This window comes from Amphiura filiformis, chromosome 13 (genome assembly GCF_039555335.1).
Source record: "Amphiura filiformis chromosome 13, Afil_fr2py, whole genome shotgun sequence".
Classification (NCBI taxonomy): domain Eukaryota; kingdom Metazoa; phylum Echinodermata; class Ophiuroidea; order Amphilepidida; family Amphiuridae; genus Amphiura; species Amphiura filiformis.
In genome coordinates, this window is record NC_092640.1 from 20,361,871 (window position 1) to 20,384,123 (window position 22,253).

Consider the following 22,253-nt stretch of genomic DNA (forward strand, 5'->3'; position numbering starts at 1 on the left):
ATACCATGAAATATACTTACAAATATAAGATTATAAAAGTACATACCATAAAAACCTGAATATTATAAAGATACAACAAATAATGTTAAAAAGTATATTGTATATATGAAAATAAACAACCATTAATGATAAATTGCAATAAAGTAAAAATGAGAATAATATTTTCACACTCTGTATACACAAAATCAACTACGATATATGATAAATTGCAATAAAGTAAAAAATAGGAATAATATTTTTACATAATTCAATGATATGCTCTCACTCATACACACCCCTGTATACTCACATCGTCTATTCCATACATGTATACACACACCCCCACCCACCCCACCCAGAGATACATCCCTCGCACGTGCACACACATCACACCTCCACATCCCACTAGCACACCCCTCCACCTACACATACCACGCAGGCACATACACTTGACCAGAATTGTAAAAAAGTGAAAATTTAAATCTAAACAAATTATACCAAAACCTATATTTTTAATCACTATGATCATAAAAATACAAGACTGTAATTAATACATATTTTAAAGTGTAAGTATGACCAAAATTGTACAAAATTATACAAACGTGCAAACGCATTACTATCTCGGAATGTTTCAGATGGTACTCTATCTTTTGCGAGAGTAAGACTGTGATCTGTATCATAAGGTCATCATGATCCTTTGATGTAGGTAACATTCACATTGAATCATCTGAATATTGCCTTTCCTAAGAATTCCAGATTGGCTATAGGCCTATAATTATTTAGGACTTCCTTTACCTTGCCAAAGCCAGCTTTCTATTCTTTTCAGCAAAAGACTTATTCACAATGGTGGTAATGTAAGGAACAAAGTCATCAAAAGTCATCTTTGACCAATTATGTCGGGACAGGGTCCAACTCACAGGATGTACATGGTGACTTACAAAATAATATCCCGGATTTCAACTTCACTGGCAGGTGGTAAACAGTGGTGTTTTTTTTTTCAACAAGCAACTGTTTTTGATCACCTGCTTTCTCATTAATTTGACTTGAGTAGTACTCTATTTGTCCCTGTTCAATTAACTTATTTACAGCATTCTTTTGTTCACAGTAACATTTGCAATCCAAGCCCTGTGTGTCGCTCTCCAGCCTTCTCCTTTTTTGTATCGCTATCCGGATGCCCTCAATAAACCATGGACTATTTGGTCTCAACCTAACTGTTCGCGTTTGCGATGGAGCATGTTTGTCCAGGAGGCCACTAAGAACAAGATTATAATTTCCAACGCAAGATTCAATATCCATAGCTGCAAAAACATATTTTAGAAAAGGATGAACTTAAATCGGCACGAAAAACATTGATGTCAACTGCCATAAGATGACGTGTAGGGATAGACACAGTAGGCGATTGAGTTCTTTGAAAATTTAATGTACATAGTTATTATATATCCATAATTCCATGACAAACCAGGATGAAGATAATTATCGAATACTAATTGTTCTTTTTCACGAGTAATAGGCAAATCAAGACAGTGGCCGTGGGCTCTGTGATGTGCTGAAAAAAGACCATTCGAGGACAACAGAGACTTAAACCGATTTGAATCCTTGTCAGGTTATCATGGTTATTATCAGAATAGGTAACCACACCCGAGACATGGCCCTTTTCTTCCAAACATTAATGCCTTTAATTAAAAACAATTTGTCTCCATATTTATTTTAAATTCCGGTATCATCGATTCATCTTCCCATTGGGAGCCCATTTGCTCCTTTCTAACACATTGTTATAAACAATCCAAACATTGTTTTATTAATTTTGTACGTCCAATTCAATACCCTTATTGTCCATACCCGATGTATCCTCAACCACAGACATATTGGTGGTTTTCCTAGACGATATAGGGGTATCACAAGTGGCATCTGAAGGACTGCCATGAAATGTATCCGATTTATCTTTACGCGAACCACTAGTTGTCGTACTTCTTCCGCATCTGCTACGAAAACTGGCGGTAACAACTTCACGAACATCTTTTTGTTTCAGACAGAAAATGATGAAAATAAACACACCCTGAAAAGCGTTGAATATACAGAACAGCCACTGGAATACTATCACCGCATCATCAATAGCCAAGAAGCCGAAGACCCAGGTGAGTCCGAGTAAACAAGAAATAGCTATGGTATTCTGGAAGCGTTTCGTCAATATTTTCTTCTCATTCTTCTCACTTTCGCTTCTGACCCGTCCACCTACTCCTGGTCGAGGTCGAAAGATACTTCTTAACACCAGAACAAAGCATATCACGTTGTGAATTAACACTAGTGCTATTGGTAAGAGAATACCTAGGTGTGTCACCAAGCCAACCTTGGGAAAACAGCTGCAATACAATATGATACAAGAAATTATATTAACTTTCTATGTGTATTTTCATGGCATCATGTTAATGGTACTTAAACACACATAAAACATAATCGCGAGCACGCCACAGATAGTAATATCTCAGGTAGCAACATACTCCTGAAACAATACAAATCATCAGTTATGTTTCAGCTGAAAAACACATTGAATGAACCACAGTATGGCAAATGCTTCTAGCATGACACCCGTTACCAACTGTCAACATTTGATAACCAATTCTTGCGAAGGTCACATTCTAAAAGGCTGGACTGAAGTTATCTGGTGTATAACTGATTACCCATCTGGGTCATTATAGTAATAGGAACAGGGACATGATTCCTTTGTTATAACTACACACTGTGGGCAAGCTGTCAAGAAGAATTGCTGAACATAATAACGTATTTCAACTTCATTTTAGTGAATACCCATTAATTCCGGAGATTATGCTGTAAAAAGATTATCTTCGCCTAATCATCAGTGTACTTCGGTATGACCCATGGGCACGGCATACCAAGACCAGCAAGCGTGACCAAATCCTTATGCATTGACCACTATACAGAAAAGGATAGGAAGTCTGTAGATAAATATCATCAAATTTAAGTATTAATTGAATAACAAATTTCTTACATATAGGGGATTCCGAATTTGTAATATGTTATCAAAAATAACATTTTGAAAGTATTTGACGACAGAGGAAAATAGTCAACGACGGAAACATTTACAATATAATCACAAAGTTGAGCAAAATAGACAACTTTACTGCACAGTAACCTCATGTTGTTCCGCCTTTGCATTCAAATGTATAGGAAGGTCACCCGCTATGTAGAAGGTCACTTTGAGACTTACTGTCTGCTAGCTGTTATGGCAGCGTGGATGTGGTTACATGCGTATTTATAAAAGCGAATTTATAAATATAACCGAAGTGCACATGATCATGCTTATGCTCAGTTTATCTCTGTTGTTAATGAACATTTAAAACACCTTTAAATGTCTTCTACAGTGGCAATGATTTAAAAACTTAAAAGTTTGAATTACTTACTAGTGTTCATTCTGATAAGACTTGAAGCTGGCGAGTGAAATAGCCGTGATTGCTGCAGGAATTCCTAATGAAAAAGAATCAAATAAAGTTACATTATTAAACGCAATAGCTGATAACAATTTACAAATCATTTACAAAGACATGTAGATGCAAGTTGCAATAACTTACCCCAGGCTGCCACAGCTGACTTGATAACAAATCCATCTGATTCTGGATCATACCATCTGACAAGCTTGATATACAAATATCTTGCTTCCACTGCCATCCACGCCATTGTAGTCAAGAGGAAATAATGTAGCAATACAGCTACTACAGTACAGGCATGTCTTGGACAGGTGTGATCAATGGCCACAACAAATATCAGGTAGAGTGCAATAAGGGAGACACAAAGCTGAATCAATATGTTTCGAGGTCTCGTTCTTAATCTCCTGTGAGTGCAATTTAAAACGATCAAACAAGCACCAAAACGAACAAACATACAAACAAACACCCCAAGAAACAAACAAACAAACAAACAAAAAGAAAATGGAAGGAAAAATATCAGGAAATTGTTTACAAAATATAAAAATGCTAAAATATGCAATTAAACCAGTTTCATAGATCTGGTATACAATGTATTGATTTCTCGTGTGTTCGCTTGCTTGCTCGTTTAAAAGTGTCGCGACATTGTCGTTATATTATTTCAACAAACTATATGAAAACCTGATACATGTACATTTATGTCGATAAATGTATTACAACAGTTCAGCATCATCCATTGTCCAAGGAACAATCTCGAAAATCAGTATTGACCCTCTATTATTGTACTTCATTGATGGTACATGAGCATTTGATATACCTATCATTCTTTCGACAAAATAGTAAAGGTACATGTCATGTGATGTATTACATGGATAATCAGTAACACAAAAAAGGAGGGAAATGACGTGATAATATTAATTGATGGTGCACCACTCAGTCCGACACTCCGCTAGTCCAACACATTGTGTCAGACGAAAATGAAAAGCACTACGCAAGTCCGCAAATAACATTGCACTAGTCCGAAAATGAAAAATAATGCAAGCGTGACAGTCCGGCACTGCGGTAGTCCGAAATTTAATTCTGAAAAACACGCCGCTACTCCGAATTTAAGTCTGAAAACAGTTATTCGGTCCAAGAAGCCGTTAGTCCAAATATGAAATACGAATCTAGTAAACACTTTTGCAGTCAAACACTGCGCTAGTCCGAATGTGAAAAACACTGCGCTAGTCCGAGAGGGATTTCCCTTGGAATCGAACAAAATGTTGCCCAAATAATATGTCAAAAACGTACATTTTCGATGTTTTTAAACACCTGTACCGTGGATGCCTGAGGGGGCTTTCCCCCCTTTTAGTCGAGAAAACTTGTATGTCAAAATCGTTTTTTAAAGCACTGCATGACTTGTCCTGGGGGTTCCCGAGGGGGAAGCTCTCCAAAGATTCGAGAAAATTTGACAAAGTGTATGTCAACATTGCCTATTACTAGCAGGGAAACCGGAAGGAAAACCCAAGACTTGGGGAATGCACCCATTTCCTTTCATTCAAGCCACATTTTGGCACTGGGAGGCAAAGTGAATTTGCGAGGAAACAAGTTGAGTGACAACGAACTATATTCTTCGGTCTGCAAAACATTGCGCTAGTCCGAATTTGGGAAACACTGCGCTAGTCCTAATCTAGGGGGAAACTGCGCTAGTCTGAATTTTGGATTGGACTTGCGCATTGTTTTATAGATTCGGACTAGCACAGTGTCGGACTGAAGACGTGTTTTCTAGATTCGGACTAGATGCGTATCGGACTAGTGCATTACATTCCATATTCGGACTCGTGGCTTGTCGGACCGGCAGAGTGCATTTTAGATTCGGACTAGAGGCGTATCGGACTAGTGGTGCATCGGATTGGCGGCGTGTTGGACTAATACCATGTACCCATTTTTAGTATCTAGAATCCTTATATTGGTTATGATATTTTCGTACTCTGAATTAAACCAATAATAAGGTTTATAGATTAAAAAAATCCCACTTTACCTGAACAATGTGAATATGGTGACGGTTATAGTAAGTGCCGCTACTGACAAGCCACACCCAACCTTGCTGAGGATGTTCAAGGCTCTACTGTTTATCGTATTCTCCCCGTGGTACTGTGGGTTTACAACATCGGTTTTTACATAGATTTTGTGAAACACATAGATGTGCAATGCACATTGTGCATGCCATAATTACCCCATGCAGCAGGATCATTCGTATAACTACTTATAATAGTGCACGGTGGCTCAGTGGTTACGGCCTTGGACTCATAATCTGAGAGCTTGCTTGACGTGCGTGGGTTCGAGTCCCTGTCCCGCCACTGTGTTGCGCCCTTGGGCAAGGCGCTTTGTCACGCTTGCCTCACCCCACCCAGGTGCAATGGGAAGCTGTTAGGGGTAGTCACAGTCGTTGTACTGATGAACCCTGCGCCATTTGTAGGCAGCAAACGTGGTTCCGACATATTCTAATAACAGCGGAATAAATGTAAAGCGCTTTGAGGCTGTTTACGGCATAAAGCGCTATATAAATATCTACATTTATTTATTTATTTTATTTAATAAAATATGAGGAATTACTCAAAGGAAGGCAGAGAGAGGTACCGCATTTGGAACCTCACCAATGAGGAGAAATAATGAGCGGGATACGGAATGGCTACACAAAATGAACCAGATGAAATAACTGAAACATAATTATGTTTATGAAATTTACTGAGATTTTACATGGTCAGAACATAAACATGAAGGAGCAAAATAATAAATGTTTGTATTACTATAATTCACGTGCTCGTCATGGTATACAGCAAACTCGCCGTCATGAACAACGGGACTAAACAAAACGGTTCGTAGATTCCACAAGAAGTAATTCAATTCTCTAAACATGGAAAAGACATCTCCCCACGGCGAGCAATGGATGCAGTGATAAAACGGCGTGCACTTGATGAGTGGCATGTATGGGTTGCGGCAATGTATTATATTTAATTATGCAAATACGAATTATTATCGTCACAACATACGCTCTGCCTTAAGTAATTAACTCCTGACAATTTTAAAAGGACATATTATAAGGGATAGCAAAATGTTCTTTTTAAACTGAGTCTGACATATACCTATTATAAGGGGAGGGGAAGTCGGTGCCTAATTGTTCAATTATGAAGTCCTATAATCAATGTTTACAACAATCAGTCGCTGCTTCACACAAGATATTACCTGGCAGCATAAGTCATCTGATTGATAACCAATAGCATAGCATAGTAAGTTTTTTTTAATTTTCAGTATTATAGTTTGATTTTAGAGATACTTACCACAAGCATGGCAAAGTTGGCCAAATGATTGCAATGACACACTCTCCTTCCATCTTTGTTAACTCCCAAATAGGTACATCCTTCCGAAGACCAATCTCCTGCACCTCCGGTTCCATTCAAGTCAAAGTCCCAAGACACGCATGATGACTCAGGAAAATGACACGAATCCTATTCAAAGCATGAATGAAATAAACATTGATGATACAAACACCAATATGATTCAATGGCGGAGAGAAACACAAGTTTATGTTATGTTTCTTAAAGTCATTGACCATTTGTTCCTCGTGTTTTTGTTTTGTTTTTTGTGTGTTTTTGGTTTTGTTTGTTTGTTTTTTGTTCAGAGAGAAAAAATTCTTACATTGTGTTCTTTTATTTTATGCTGATGAAAGCGTATGCAAACAAAAATCCCGCTCGATGATAGTTCTTAAACATGAAAACTTTCTACTATAATTAGAACATTATACCTAAATCACATACCCGCGAAAAAGATGTTGGACTCTCTGAATCTTTTTTATTTTCGATGACAACCGGGTCTGCGGGATCGTTTAAGTTGACTGTCTTCCCGTCGCTTTCCACATTGGCTGACAGTATAAAACCCTCCACACTAAGATCAAGCTTAGATGCCTTCTTGGACGGAAACAGGAAGTCATTTCGATATGCCACGAAAACAAAGGTTAAATCACTATATTTGGCTGTGCATAAAAGCAAAAACAACAACGGTATTTTGAAATTTATAATGGTGCGACAATTGTGTTCGAATATAGTTTATAACAACAACATTATGTAAATTAAAAAAAAAATGTAAATCAATATATTATTGAAAAATAACACATTGATGTTTTGAAAAAGTTCATTCTACAAACCATATACTTTCAAACCTTGCTTGATTTATCGTTGTTAATGAGTTATGTACGTTTATGTATTGTTGCAGGTGTTTCAGCCCTCTTACAACATAACTCAAGAACCACAGGACCTACAAAAGTATATATTTGAATTCTTCCACACACTCGCTATGAAATGATCAATGTGATTTTTACCAAAGCTGACTACCATTCGCAAGATGCTGTAAACTACCAAATCGCAACAATTAGTGTCAAACCTTAAGCTCGTGATGAAAATGGAATATCTTTAACGCTGCGGCATTGGTTAAACACAAAATAGCATGCATACAAGATTGGCTTAAAGTACATCTATTCCAGCTACAGTGACACCTTATTAATTTCCCTTTATCTTTGGATACATTCAAATAGGTATTAGTATTTTACTTAGTAAAATCAATATAACAGGGCTGCAGTGCTAGTTTTCATGCCCTACGTTGAATATTTGTCTTAATCCTACCCAAGAAAATATGCATGAGGTGTCACCAGAGGATGCTTAAAGGCCATCCCACAGTACACGTTGATTCGGAATTTTGACCAAAATAGCCGAATTCCAAGGGCAAAGTCCCCATAGACGTAAAGCAAAATTCCGATTTTCAAACCCTTCGTTTGTACGTAAATAATCGAGACTTAGGGATATTTTTAGGTTATCCCTGAAGCTAATAACGTATTCTAACATTATTTGCATTTATTTGCATAAGTCTTGGCATATAAGCCATGTAGAGGCATTTTAAATTCGAAGGAACCAGGTCAAAACTGGCGAGTTTTCATATTGTTGCGCATGCGTTAATTGGTAATTAATATTCATGATTTGGCTCTGATCGGGAATATAAGGTCGTGTTTTCATTAGCTGTTCGATCGATTTATCCAGGACTCAGCAGCACTGATTTGCTGAGGTGTCACTACTCGTATATTTGAAGACACAGTTAAAGAGACTAGTTTGCGTATGACGCCCTGTCAACCAGACCAAAAATACTCGTACTGCGCAGGTCAGCAACCAATCACACCGCATCTTTGCCTTGACGTCAGATGCAAACTAGTCTTTTTAATTCGATCTTCAATTATACAGTTAGAACAGATTATATCCACGATATTGACATTATGATTTAATAGTAATTTGTAAACATATAGACAGACAAAAACAAAGAGATGACCCAAGCCAATTAACTATATAACAACAACACAATCTCACCACAGATTCTATTTCAACAACTTACTTAGCAATTCTTCCACCGTGTCCTTAGATAAGAAGATATAACCAGTAGGTCCGTCTTGCGTAATAGATGATTCCTCATAGTACGTGCGTGTCGAATCGTTGGTGAAGGATGTCATAACAGGTGTTAATATACCAAACCCAATTCCTGTAAAGTTGTATGTACTCGAATTAAATCTGACTCCTTCGACGGCTATATTGGATTCTACTACGTTGACTTGATCAGTCTGTTGTAAGGCTTGAGCTACTTGTCTTTCAACAGCTAAGATTATGCGAGTGGTGGAGTTGTTTCTTATCTGCCTCGTTGGTGGGACGTTAGAATTAGCTGTTCTTAGAATATTGTTAACTGTCTTCACAACCGACTGCGTCACCTGAGAACAAAACATTACAATGATCGATTTTTAAAATAGTGTTAATCGAAAGCATCTGCAAGTCGTGGTTTGAAGATTATATGTGTATCAAACAACCGCATCTATTGTGTTAAATTGATCACACTTGGTGAAAAACGCAAGCATTGTGTTCCTCGCATAATGATTCAGAAAAAGTATAGTTTTACCTATCTTGAAACAAAAGAAAGCCACACAGCACATATCTATTTTGCAAAATGTATGAGAGACAAATGACAAGGTAAATGTTTATCACTATCAGCGTACCTCTTGAGAACCATCCCCTACATTAGCAATCTTCTCCAATGCATTACCAACAAGCATGATGTCAGTATCAGTAAATATGCAATCCGGTCTGTCTGTAGATTCTGCTAGTACTTGGACCACCTCCACGACATTTTCACTGGTTACATTAAACTGTTAAATGAAACAAATTTGTTTCTATATTAAAACGCATATTTTGGAAATAGCAGCGGGACAAATATTCCTATCGTTTATTCTCTTTCTTAGTCAATTAATTATTATTTTAATAACTATAAACGCGGTTTTATTGAGCAAACATTGAGCAAGTTACCGTCTTGAAAACTCCCCCCTGTTTCTGAAATATAATGAAATTCAGCGCTAACAAGCTAAGCCACAGCCACTGACTAAGAATATTGAGTGGCGATGTGGGGTGTGTACGACGAGGGTGTGTGGTGTTGGACATATGAGTGGCATTTTATACGTACATTTTCGATATCCTCTAGATTGATAGAGGTCTGTTCATTTGCTGCCAGAGATGAATTGCTTCCAGCACAAGCTATGGAATGAAAACAAAGAAGGTTTTAAAGTATAGTTTTCTGCTAATATTTTTCATAATAGTTTACCTGGCGAGCATTCTTGCTTGATAGTGCCACCTATTGACAGAGAGCAGAGGTGAGTGGGGGAGGGAGTGAGAGGGAGACTTAGGGCTTTTGTGTAGAAATGACTGGTTGTCATAAAGCTATATACCCATAAACTTGGTATATAAGTTATAATTAATCATCCCTGTAATATTTAGCAAAAACTTCTAAAGCAGAAATAGCAATATAATTGTCCTGTAATTTGTGTATAATTATCTGCGACTTCCCAATTTGACTTTACTTTATTAAATACGTAAAACAAATGAGGTGCATCCATCAAAAGAAAGAAAATACAGAGACATTGCTCTAGAATTTACAAATATAACAAGTCCTGCTACGTAAGACTTGGAATTTGTCAACCTCATGGTCGTTGACACCGTGAATGCGTACTTTACGCGATACTGATCGCGTAGTCTGGTTGCTAACGGACGCGCTGTTAGCACCCCGGGCGCGCTGTTAGCACCCCATGGCGGCCCTCACACGTGTGTCAAATTTTGTGATTCAAGTTTCCCGGTATGAACTGACGTAAATTAGAACAATGTATAATCCATATACTTACTATAATTATTAGTTATCGGTGCAGTAACTGCAGTTACATCTGTGGTTGATTCCGTTTCAGGTTGGGTTGGAAGATACTCTACAAAAGTAAAAAAAAAGACTTAAAATCAATTTGAAATAAAAACGCATTACAGTAATAAACATAAGATTTAGGAATAGTCATCTGGACTTATTAAATTGTTTGAGTGGCAAATTTTCACATCCGATCCTGAATGCGTCGTCAAACACACTAATCTTCAGGCGCATTCCACGCTCCCACTTCTTATAACACTATTAAAAGTTATTTAAAGCGATACAGTCAAAAACATTGGTAAAAGAGATAAAAAAGCGCATTGATTTATAGTGCGCTACGCACAGGCACAACGCCTAGACGTTGATCCACAAGCCTCAGCACACTTTACAGGTTGTCGCTGACCACTATGGCCCACGTCATTCCATTAACCATTAAACAACAAATCAGGGTTTTGCTGCTTCAAGAGCGCACACCCTAGACATTCCACAAATAACCTTCGCAACCAGGATCAGCTCCCCGAGTTTCGTACGGGTTACAACGGGACAAATTAGCAGTGAGTTCCTTATCCAGGGGAATTTCAAGCTAACTCAATTTTTCCATGAGAGCGTACTAGGCACCGCCAGGGTTCGAACTCGCAACCTCTCGCACCATAGTCGAACGCCTTATCGATTGAGCAGATACATGGATGTATTACAACCGAATGATTAAAAACGTGAACATTACACATGAAGTAGTTTCTCCTCAATAAATGACATTGTTTCTTTCTTCTTGAATCAGCCATGCACTTGCTTTCGGGTTTCAGAAATGTCTTAAATATGAATAAAGCAGTTGTTGTCGTTCAATATTAACAACACCGTAGTGCTTTTAAAGAAAAATATCCGAATATATACTTCTAGTGCCCGTTTCTATTCATCGTTATGTATTCTTCTCCCGTGCATTATTTTCGCGAACTGCCCTTCATAGCCCAAATTATACAAACCTGCACGCTGAACAATACATTATCTAAAACCCGCACGCTAAACAATAGATTTTAGATAATGCGTGCACGCTCAAATACTAGAAATACTACTTTCACATAATCATATAACTTGTCTGTTCGATACATATACCATCAAAAAAGTACGAATATACATTCTGTGGTGTTAAAATAGTTATAGGTTATGGTATTTTTTCGTGCGCACGATGTAAATCATAGGTTACAAACTGTGTTCTATTTTGCAACTATCATTGCCATAACTTATGATTAATGAACTCAAATAAATCGAGCTAAATGCAATAACTCCACGGCGCGTGCGATTATCTTGACTAATGCAGTGCACTCAGTACATTATCCTTATCATAAAAGTTGCAGTTTACAGCAATCAATGATTATTACGCAAGCATTGGGGCATGTATTGCTAAAACTCTCCATTTATCTTCGCGCTGACTTCCAATCAATACAAATAGCTGCAACTTTTAAATTCGGGTATTTTAAAATATGCGCAAATAAATCATCCTTCTTTCTATGTTAAAATATTGTGAACACACTCATTAGTTCTGACGCTATATGCGTATTTATAACAGATGCGTTACTTTTTGGTGCAGTCTTTAGTTCGCTAAAGAAAGACTAGCAATTGCCAAAATGTCCAACTCAGATGCAAAATCATCCATCCATGGGTACATTCATGTGCTTATTTTGAAAAAAAAAAGAACCTGGCAGTCGGAACTGAAAAATGGTGTAATCAATTCGGAAATTCTGAAAAACTATGATTATAGCACGTTATGATGTGCTTTAGAAAGGTTGGGAAAATCTTTCATTAACGGACTATATTACTTTGAAAAGCTAAAAAGTTGACACCAAAAAGCTCACAGGCGAAGATAAGGCCTGTCAAAATCGAAAATCTTACACTAGAAGACTAAATTTCACGCTGAGTTTAACACCAGGATTTTTGTTTAGAAATACAGTATCATGCAATGTGGTTTTCTGTTGATATTTACTGAAAAAATTAAAATATTGTTTTTCATTTAGTCAAGAAAATATATTTTCACATCAAAAGCGTACCTCACAATTTCGTCATTTCAACACCGAATTCAATTAGTTCCAAAGCCTAATTAAATGACTGAGTGCATGAGCCTTGTATAACAATAGCCTTCGAGTGACTAGCGTTCTGAGTGTATTATAGTAACTTAACTTTGAGAAAGTGTTTATTTTTAACCCAAATATCCAAGCAGTGGAAACGCTAAATGTGCATTGGTTGCTCCGTAACTGTTTCGACTAATTTTGGGATGGTTTACAATGGCTATCATTTTGAATGAATACCTTACCCCTGTACAATACTGGGTTACAATTAATTACAAATCAGAGACTCCGTCTAACGATTGTTTTCTTAGGGGAAAAAACGCAAAACAATCGGGCCACTCAATGACTTTGTTTTTATCTATGCCCGTGTAACGGGGCATAGATATTGTATTCGTTGCGTTTAGTTTTCTCCTTCTTCGCCTTCTTATCTATGCCCGTGTTAACGGGGCATAGATATTGTATTTGTTGTGTTTAGTCTTCTCCTTCGTCTTCGCCTTCTTCTCCTTCTCCTTAAGACCACTTCTTTGCACTCCTCTAGCTCAAGAACTAAAGTAGCCTCGGGGCCCATACTTGGTATAATGATGGCCCATGACCCCTAGAAATTTCCTGGCGTAGCCTCGACCCCAGAGGTCAAAGGTCATGGGCTACAGGGGGCAATATGTGTAAAATTTGAAGCACCTCTAGCTCAAGAACTATAGTGCCCTCGGGGTTCATACTTAGTATAATGATGGCCCATGACCCCTAAAAGTAACTTATGGTAGCCACGACCCCAGAGGTCAAAGGTCACAGGCTACAGGGAGCAATATGTGTAAATTTTAAAACCGCTTTAGCTCAAGAACTATAGCGCCCTCAGGGTTCATGCTTGGTACAATGATGGCCCATGACCCTTAGATATTTTCTGCAGTAACATCGACCCCAGAGGTCAAAGGTCACGGGCTACAGTGAGCAATATGTGTAAAATTTCAAACAGCTCTAGCTAAAGAACTACAGCGCCCTCAGGGTTCATACTTGGTACAATGATGGCCCATGACCCTAGATGTATTCTGTGGTCGCCGCAACCCCAGAGGTCAAAGTTCAAAGGCTTTAAAAAGCAAACTAGATACAACCTATTAACACAGTGTAGCGCAATAGGTAGCGTTTTGTTAGCTGCATGTGTTTGCAATGATATCGGCCCGAATCGTACGTCAAGGAAATTGATCACTTGACAAAGATTCCCTTAAAAGGGAATGTGTAGGCATTTTGATATTGGTGCCTTGGACCGCCTCAAAAGGCTGTCAATGTGGGACATGGCGTGCGGTTGGTTAATAGGTGTGACCAAGGGGGTGGTCACCAGTTTTTTTAGATTTGGCGCCCAATTGGGCGCTTTTTTTATTTTAAGTGCTATGAGGATGATACTTATATCAATTAAAGCTTATAAAAGGGCTTCCACATAATGGTCACCAACTTTTGATTTGGCGCCCAATTGGGCGCTTTTATATTTAAGGTGCTATGAGGATAATACTTATATCAATTAAAGTTTATAACAAGGGCTTCCACATGGTGGTCACCAACTTTTGGATTTGGCGCCCAATTGGGCGCTTTTTTTAAATTTTAGGTGCTATGAGGATGATACTTATATCAATTAAAGTTTATAACAAGGGCTTTCACATGATGGTCACTAACTTTTGCATTTGGCGCCCAATTGGGTGTTTTTTTATTTTAAGTGGTATGATAATGACACTTATATCATTTAAAGCTTATACCACGGGCATAGATATTCGTGTTTGGTCAAACACAACTGTGGTTTCTAGTTCTCCTTCTCCTTAAGACCAGTCCTTTGCACCCCTCTAGCTTAAGAACTAAATTAGCCTCGGGGTCCATACTTGGTATAATGATGGCCCATGACCCCTAGAAATTTCCTGGGGTAGCCTCGACCCCAGAGGTCAAAGGTCATGGGCTACAGGGGGCAATATGTGTAAAATTTGAAGCATCTCTAGCTCAAGAACTATAGCGCCCTCAGGGTTCATACTTAATATAATGATTTCCCATGACCCCTAGAAGTACCCTAAGGTAGCCACGACCCCAGAGGTCAAAGGTCACAGGCTACAGGGGGAAATATGTGTAAATTTTTAAAACCACTTTAGCTCAAGAACTATAGCGCGCTCAGGGTTCTTGTTTGGTACAAGGATGACCCATGACCCTTAGATATGTCCTGCAGTAACATCGACCCCAGAGGTCAAAGGTCATGGGCTACAGTGAGCAATATGTGAAACATTTCAAACAGCTCTAGCTCAAAAACTACAACGCCCTCAGGGTTCATAATTGGTACAATGATGACCCTTGATGTATTCTATATTAGCAGCATCCCCAGAGGTCAAAGTCTAAAAGGCTTTAAAAAGCAAAATAGGAACGACCTATTAACACAGTGTAGCACAATAGGTAGTATTTTGTTAGCTCCCTGTGTTTTCAATGAAAAAGGTCTGAATCGTACGTCAAGAAAACTAATCACTTGACAAAAACTCCTTTAAAAGGGAATGTGTAAGCATTTTGATTTTTGATTTTGGACCACCTCAAAAGGTTGTCATGATGGGACAAGGGGTGTGGTTGGTTAAGGGGTGGGATATTAGAGAGAGTGTGGTCCAGTCTGGTGGTGTTTTAGAGAGAGTGCGGGTCTGATGGGGTATAAGAGAGAGTGAAGGCTTGGTAGGGTATTAGAGAGAGTGCGTGCCAGTCTGGTGGTGTTTTAAAGAGAGTGAGTGTCTGGTGGAGTATAAGAGAGAGTGAGGGTCTGGTGGGGTATTAGAGAGAGTGTGGTCCAGTCTGTTGGTGTTTTAGAGAGAGTGTGTGTTTAGTGGAGTATAAGAGAGAGTGAAGGCTTGGTGGGGTATTCGAGAGAGTATGGGTCAGTCTGGTGATGTTTTAGAGCGAGTGAGTGTCTGATGGAGTATAAGAGAGAGTGAAGGCTTGGTGGGGTATTAGAGAGAGTATGGGTCAGTATTTTGATGTTTTAGAGAGAGTGATGGTCTGATGGGGGTATAAAAGAGAGTGAAGGCTTGGCAAGGTATTAGAGAGCGTGTGAGCCAGTCCAGTGTTATGAGGGCTAGAGCCAAAAATGGTCATCACTCAACCTAAAATTTAGAAATTGTCACAGGAGTGAATTTCTCCTTTGGTTTAATAGGCTACTAACCAAAGATTATGAATCGGCAAAAAAAAAGTAAAATTTGCCCGTCAATTTCGGAATGCAAGCAATAAAATACACACGTAGCGCCCTCTCGGTGTGGCGGGACGGAATTGTTAAATTTGATGTTACTACATATTAAAAAAATATAGGGGTTTTTTGTTTATGGTATTATAATGGTCTTCTGTATAGACAATTTCAGCACTAAAAAAAAATTTCAGTGGACTTCGCAAAATTAAAGAAATAAATTAAAATATGTGTACAATTCCGTCCCGCCACATTTTGAGGTGATTTTTTACGTTCCGGAAGGGACGAAAAAAAATTTTTAGTCAAAACTTTCCAAAATATCAACTATTATGGTAATAAACATTCCTGAGTACAAAAAAAAATAATTCATCAACTTTGCTAGACTCAGAGCCATTTTAACTTCTTCTATTTCAGGCCTTTTGTGGTAGGATGCCAGCAATAATTCTATTTTCAGGGTCTATGGTGTAAAACATGGCCTCGGCACATTTTGAGATGATTTTTGTAAGTTCAGGAAGGGATAAAAAATTTCTTTCTCAGTCAATATTTTGCAATAATGTTTCATTGGAAGTGAAAGAAAAGACAATTTTGTCAGTTTTAAAGTGAATCAAATGCTTTTTTTCTTGATTTTGACATGGTGGACAAAATTCCGTCCCGCCACATTCCGTCCCGCCACATTGACATGATTTTTAAAAATTGATGAACGTACTATAAAGAGGGGGGTAAAGTTTATAATTCCTTCCATATCAAAAGAAGGATAGTTGAAGTTAATACCAATGTTAGAAACAAATGTTTTATTCCAATACTTTTGATAAAAATTCAACAAATGTACTGTGTTCACAAATACATGAAGTTTATCATTCCGTCCCGCCACATCAATGAATTTGTGTTACCGTGGCAAAATGTTGATTCTTTGGACTATTTTTCTTGTGTGTGAATGTAGTCTGTAACTTACTTGTTCATATTAAGAACATGAAGAATCCATAAAATAAACAGTCACAGAGCTACAATTTAAAAGGCCTATCAAAATTCCGTCCCGCCACAAACGGGAATTTTGGCTCTGGCCCATGAGCATTACATGTATATCAAATGAAAGCTTAAAACAAGTGCTTTCACATGGTGCTCACCAAGTTTTCGTTTGTGAATAGGGAAGGGGGTTAGGTGTGGTCACGGGCATAGATATTCGTGTTTGGTAAAACACATTACTGTGGCATCTAGTTCTGTTTCTGTTTCTTCTTTTTTCTTTTTTGCTGAGCTGATGATATTAAAAACTGGTGACTCTTTTAAGAATATATGCCTAGCTTTGGCTTCTGTTCATGACAAAACTATTTAAATTCACTAACACAATTTCAACTAGATGCCACAGTAATGTGCTTAACCAAACACGAATATCTATGCCCGTGACCACACCTAACCCCCTTCCCCTATTCACAAACGAAAACTTGGTGAGCACCATGTGAAAGCACTTGTTTTAAGCTTTCATTTGATATACACGTAATGCTCATAACACTGGACTGGCCCACACACTCTCTAATACCCTACCAAGCCTTCACTCTCTTTTATACCCCCATCAGACCATCACTCTCTCTAAATCTCCACCAGACTGGACCACACTCTCTCGTATACCCCATCAGACCTTCACTCTCTTATACTCCACCAGACCATCACTCTCTCTGAAACACCACAAGACTGGGCTACACTCTCTCTAATACCCCACTAGACCCTCACTCTCTCTAAGGGCGTGTTCACATTACACAATGTGGGTTCGTACCTAGGTAGTGAAGTGGTGTCGATCCACATCGAATCCACATTGAGTTCGCGTTCACACTAGCAAGCTAATCTACATCGAAAGTGGGTTATGACGTAAGTGGAGCGAATCCACATACCCGGATGTTACATGTAGAACGACTCACATGTAGTACCACGCAGCATAGATACCAAATTTCGTAAAGCCATCACCTCAGAAGCGATTTATAGACCTTTTTCTGATGATGTAAACAAACAACACGTGCGTTTCTCACGTGTCCACGGTGTAAAAATACCAAATACAGCGTATTTTCTCCTCTGTTTTGTCATATTTCACTTTAGCTTCCATAAAATAATTGTTTAAACGGGAACTGTATACTAGTTACCTTTGTTCCAGTTTGTTTTGATGCCATAAAATACAAAAGATATATACGGAAAAACAGCGATGCTATTTAAAATTCAATCTTTATTTTGTTTCACAATTTTGTTTACTTTTTACACCGTGAAGAACTACACGCGTACTGCGAGCTGGCAATTCCGCGCAGGACGCCTAGCGTGGCGCAAAGTTGATCGCGCGCGCCGGCGCGCTAATTGCGTTTGGGTGCGGATGACTCGAATGCTGGACCCCAATATCGATTGATTGGTATTCATCAAAATATGCAGTAAAGAGCATGTCTTCAGTTCGTTTTGTTCCATTGACGTTCACCATTTCGGCCCGTACGACCACAGCCACTTCCGGTATATGTGGATCGACTCCACATTATCGTGTTCACATTACGAAATTTAACCCACCTCCTAGGGTCGAAACTACCTCAACCAGGTAGTTTCGATCCACATTGTTGATGTAGGGTCGAATCCACTTACTTTGTGTTCACACTACACTGGGAAGTGGTTTCGATGTAGGGTCGACTCCACGTCCCTACATCAAAAGTGCCTGATGTGATCACGCCCTTATACCCCACCAAGCCTTCACTCTCTCTTATACTTCATCAGACACTCACTCGCTCTAAAACATCACTAGACTGACCCATACTCTCTCTGATACCCCACCAAGCCTTCGCTCTCTCTTATACTCCACCAGACACTCACTCGCTCTAAAACACCACTAGACTGGCACGCACTCTCTCTTATACCCTACCAAGCCTTCACTCTCTCTTATAACTCATCAGACCCTCACTCTCTCTAAAACACCACCAGACTGAACCACACTGTCTCTAATACCCCATCCCTTAACCAACCACACCCCTTGTCCCATCATGACAACCTTTTGAGGTGGTCCAAGGAACCAAAATCAAAATGCCTACACATTCTCTTTAAGGGAGTTTTTGTCAAGTGATCAGTTTCCTTGACGTACGATTCAGACCTTTATCATTGCAAACAGAGGGAGCTAACAAAATACTACCTATCATGCGCTACATTGTGTTAATAGGTCGTACCTATTTTGCTTTATAAAGCCTTTAGACTTTGACCCCTGGGGATGCGGCTAATATAGAATACATCAAGGGTCATGGGTCATCATTGTATTAAGTGAGAATCCTGAGGGCGCTGTAGTTCATGAGCTAGAGCTGTTTGAAATTTTACACAAATTGCTCATTGTTGCCCATGACCTTTGACCTCTGGGGTCGATGTTAGTGCAGGAAATATCTAAGGGTCATATAGTTCTTGAGCTAAAGTGGTTTTAAAAATTTACACATATTGCCCCCTGTAGCCTGTGAACTTTGACCTCTGGGGTCGTGGCTACCATAAGTTACTTTTTGGGGTCATGGGCCATCATTATACTAAGTATGAACCCTGAGGGCGTTATAGTTCTTGGACTAGAGATGTTTCAATTTTTACACATTTTGCCCACTGTAGCCCATGACCTTTGACCTCTGGGGTCGGGGGTACCATAGGAAATTTCTAGGGGTTATGGGCCATCACTGTACCAAGTATGGGCCCCGAGGCTACTTTAGTTCATGAGCTAGAGGGGTGCAAAGGAAGCGTGAGAAGAAGGAGAAGGAGGAGGAGAAGTCGAAGACTAAACACAACAAATACAATATCTATGCCCCGTTGCACGGACATAGATAATTAGTTATTTGCCCGTGCATCGAGAGCAACGATTACCCCTACCGGGAAACTTATTTATTTTTGCTCCCACGTCTCATGCTGGAGAGACCTAAAATCTTTATTGAGTTTGCTAAGATATTCATGTTCCCATAAAGTATAAGTTTCTGAGATATCCTGAGGTGCTTAGGCATAAGAAACAAATCTGTTCGATCTGTCGGTCGATCTCGTCGATGCTGCTTCGATGCTCGTTATTAATAAACTATCAACTAATTAATCAGAATCAATGCTAAATTTATTTTGATCAATATCGCTACAGGCAAAAATTACTATAATATCACAATTATTAGCCTAACAATAGTAAATTGATTGATTTCATTAAAAATAAGGATCAACCAAGCATCCATGGTCGTTCTAGAGATCGAACTAATTTGTTTCTGGTGGTGCCTTACCTGCTGCACCGTAAGCATTGGCTGCATAGGCGTAGGAAGATTCACCACCAATAGCATAAACAATCACAGAGAATCTTGCCGTGGGATTGGTATGAGATACGGTGTGATGCCCAATAGACACATTACTACGTAAACAGCACATTGAGTTATCAGATGAGCTGAGTGAATCCGAGCTCGTGAAATGTGTTCCATCCAATAGAACTCCATCATCCATAACATAGTCACATTCTAGTATTACATTGATGTAGTATGTATGCCCACCAGTGTATTCAATAACAGGGAATGTTACATCAGCAGTGAATGCTGTGTTTGGTGCAACGATAAGCATAGATGGATCACCACGATCAGGCATATTGGCATGCGAACCCTTCATGTACTGTACCGCCATGACGGGCTGATCAGATGTAAACGACACAACAGTATCCCCTGTGACATCTTCTTCATAAAAGGACTCATCTGCAATATGGGTAATGTTGCCGTCAGACATGATTAATGTCGCTGAATGAATCGTAGTAAACACTCTGTACACGTAGCCATAATTTAAACTTAGAAATGGAGTGAGAGTAAATGTGTACCCCCAACTATGTACAGGTGGTAGTTGTTCTATTAAGCCATCCAAACAACACACTTTTTCGTCAGGTACATATGTAATTACACCAGAGATTACAGCTATTGGCTTGTTACTCTGTACAAAGGTTCCTGACAGATCTTCACCTTCATTCCTATCAAATAGGTAGCTCTCGTATCGTTTTAGAATGATTTGGACAGTTTCCCCTGCAGGAGTTGTGATGTTAATTGACGTGTTTGGGTATATTGATGAGATACATAATAATGACGAGAAGCGTGTGGCGTAAGGTTTGTATGATGCTACATAGTACTGTGTGCCTAATTGCGAAGTTGAGTATACTAAATATGTGTCACAGTCTTCGTTTTCATTGTCTACAACAAACACTAAACTTTCACCGGATGATCGAACAAATATAGTTCTTTCTTGAACTCCAGAATTTGTAAGACGCACTTCATTCATTGACAATCTGATATCCACAGGTTTGTCCCGACGGATGGTATTATTAACCTCATACCCAGCCCCTGGGATTGTCAGAGTGGTGAGTATTGGAACTAATGATGACGTCGTTATTACCACGTGCGGTGGGTATTTTGACTGTGACAAAGATGGTATACTGAAGACATATTCACTTGCTCCATTTGTGTCCTCACATATACCTGGTAAAATAAACATGATAAATCGAATTATTAAGAATGTAATTATAGGCCTCGTATTTAGTTATTTCACAGCATTTGTGTGATCTGTTACTGTTACCCACACGATTATTCAATTTCAATTTCAAATTTTCAATTTATACTCCATTTCCTAAATATTCAAACATTGTGAACAAAAGCGCAGGTAAAAACATCCGTTCGATAACAAAATATCACACACAAAAAACAAACAAAACGTTGGAAAATATTTTCTCTGCGAAAGCAACTTGACTTAGTCAACGGATAAAGAGTATTCAGCATTTAGTCCAGTTACCACCCATAACTTTAAAAGGTGTCAAATGTCAAAGGTCAATCACATTGGATCGAAGCAGGCCCCTGACAGTAAATTTCGCTGATCCCCCATGTTCATGTTCTTTTCCATCCCAGCTTGCTCTAACCAGCGATTCCCGCTGTTGTTTTGGTTCCACGCCAGCAACCCCGGTACACGCATGGAGGGCGCCATCTTGGAAAAAGAGGGTGCTGGCGACCGTCGACTCGACAATAGACATACCACCTAGACCTATGCCTGCCCATTCCTTACCACAGCGGGAGGTGAAGCCCCGTATCCAAGGTGATATTGACGGATTGACGGGGTTACTAGGCGCGGAGAAATATCGCATACATGTCTGACACTCTCGTTAGCGTGATTGCTGCGCCCATCACTCGCGTCAAATGCAACATGTTCCGTAGACGCGAATATATCTGCTTGCGTGCGTCCGGGTATGCGTCTTTGTCAAAGTCGTTGCTAAGCAGTGTATCGGCTTCACTACGCGAACCAAAGTCACTGGTCTAGGTACTTGTTTGTCTGGGGACTCGACGGTCGCCAGCATCTATAGACATATCA

The 22,253-nt window shown here is 39.1% G+C and overlaps 1 protein-coding gene across 1 annotated transcript; it reads right to left on the reverse strand.

Moving 5' to 3' along the window:
• Positions 1–341: 341 nt before the first annotated feature.
• LOC140168091 (adhesion G-protein coupled receptor G7-like) lies at positions 342–21,252 on the reverse strand. Its single transcript, XM_072191396.1, has 11 exons — positions 20,150–21,252; positions 10,657–10,734; positions 9,945–10,015; positions 9,484–9,633; positions 8,835–9,201; positions 7,217–7,431; positions 6,740–6,907; positions 5,440–5,552; positions 3,567–3,826; positions 3,399–3,462; positions 342–2,339 (listed from the first exon to the last, which is right to left on the reverse strand). The coding sequence occupies exons 1-11, from the start codon at positions 21,174–21,176 to the stop codon at positions 1,778–1,780; spliced, it is 3,075 nt and encodes a 1,024-aa protein (XP_072047497.1). The 5' UTR covers positions 21,177–21,252; the 3' UTR covers positions 342–1,777.
• Between the last annotated feature and the right edge of the window lie 1,001 nt (positions 21,253–22,253).

What these genes read in the sequence shown, in the direction of transcription:
- LOC140168091 (XM_072191396.1), bottom strand. Translation starts at nt 21,176, where the DNA reads ATGAATGAAGTGCGTCTTACAAATTCTGGAGTTCAAGAAAGAACTATA. An exon ending in TAGGGGATGGTTCTCAAGAG is followed by an intron (nt 9,202 to 9,483) that starts GTACGCTGATAG and finishes TTTTGTTCTCAG; the next exon opens with GTGACGCAGTCGGTTGTGAA. An exon ending in GTCCAACATCTTTTTCGCGG is followed by an intron (nt 6,908 to 7,216) that starts GTATGTGATTTA and finishes TGCTTTGAATAG; the next exon opens with GATTCGTGTCATTTTCCTGA.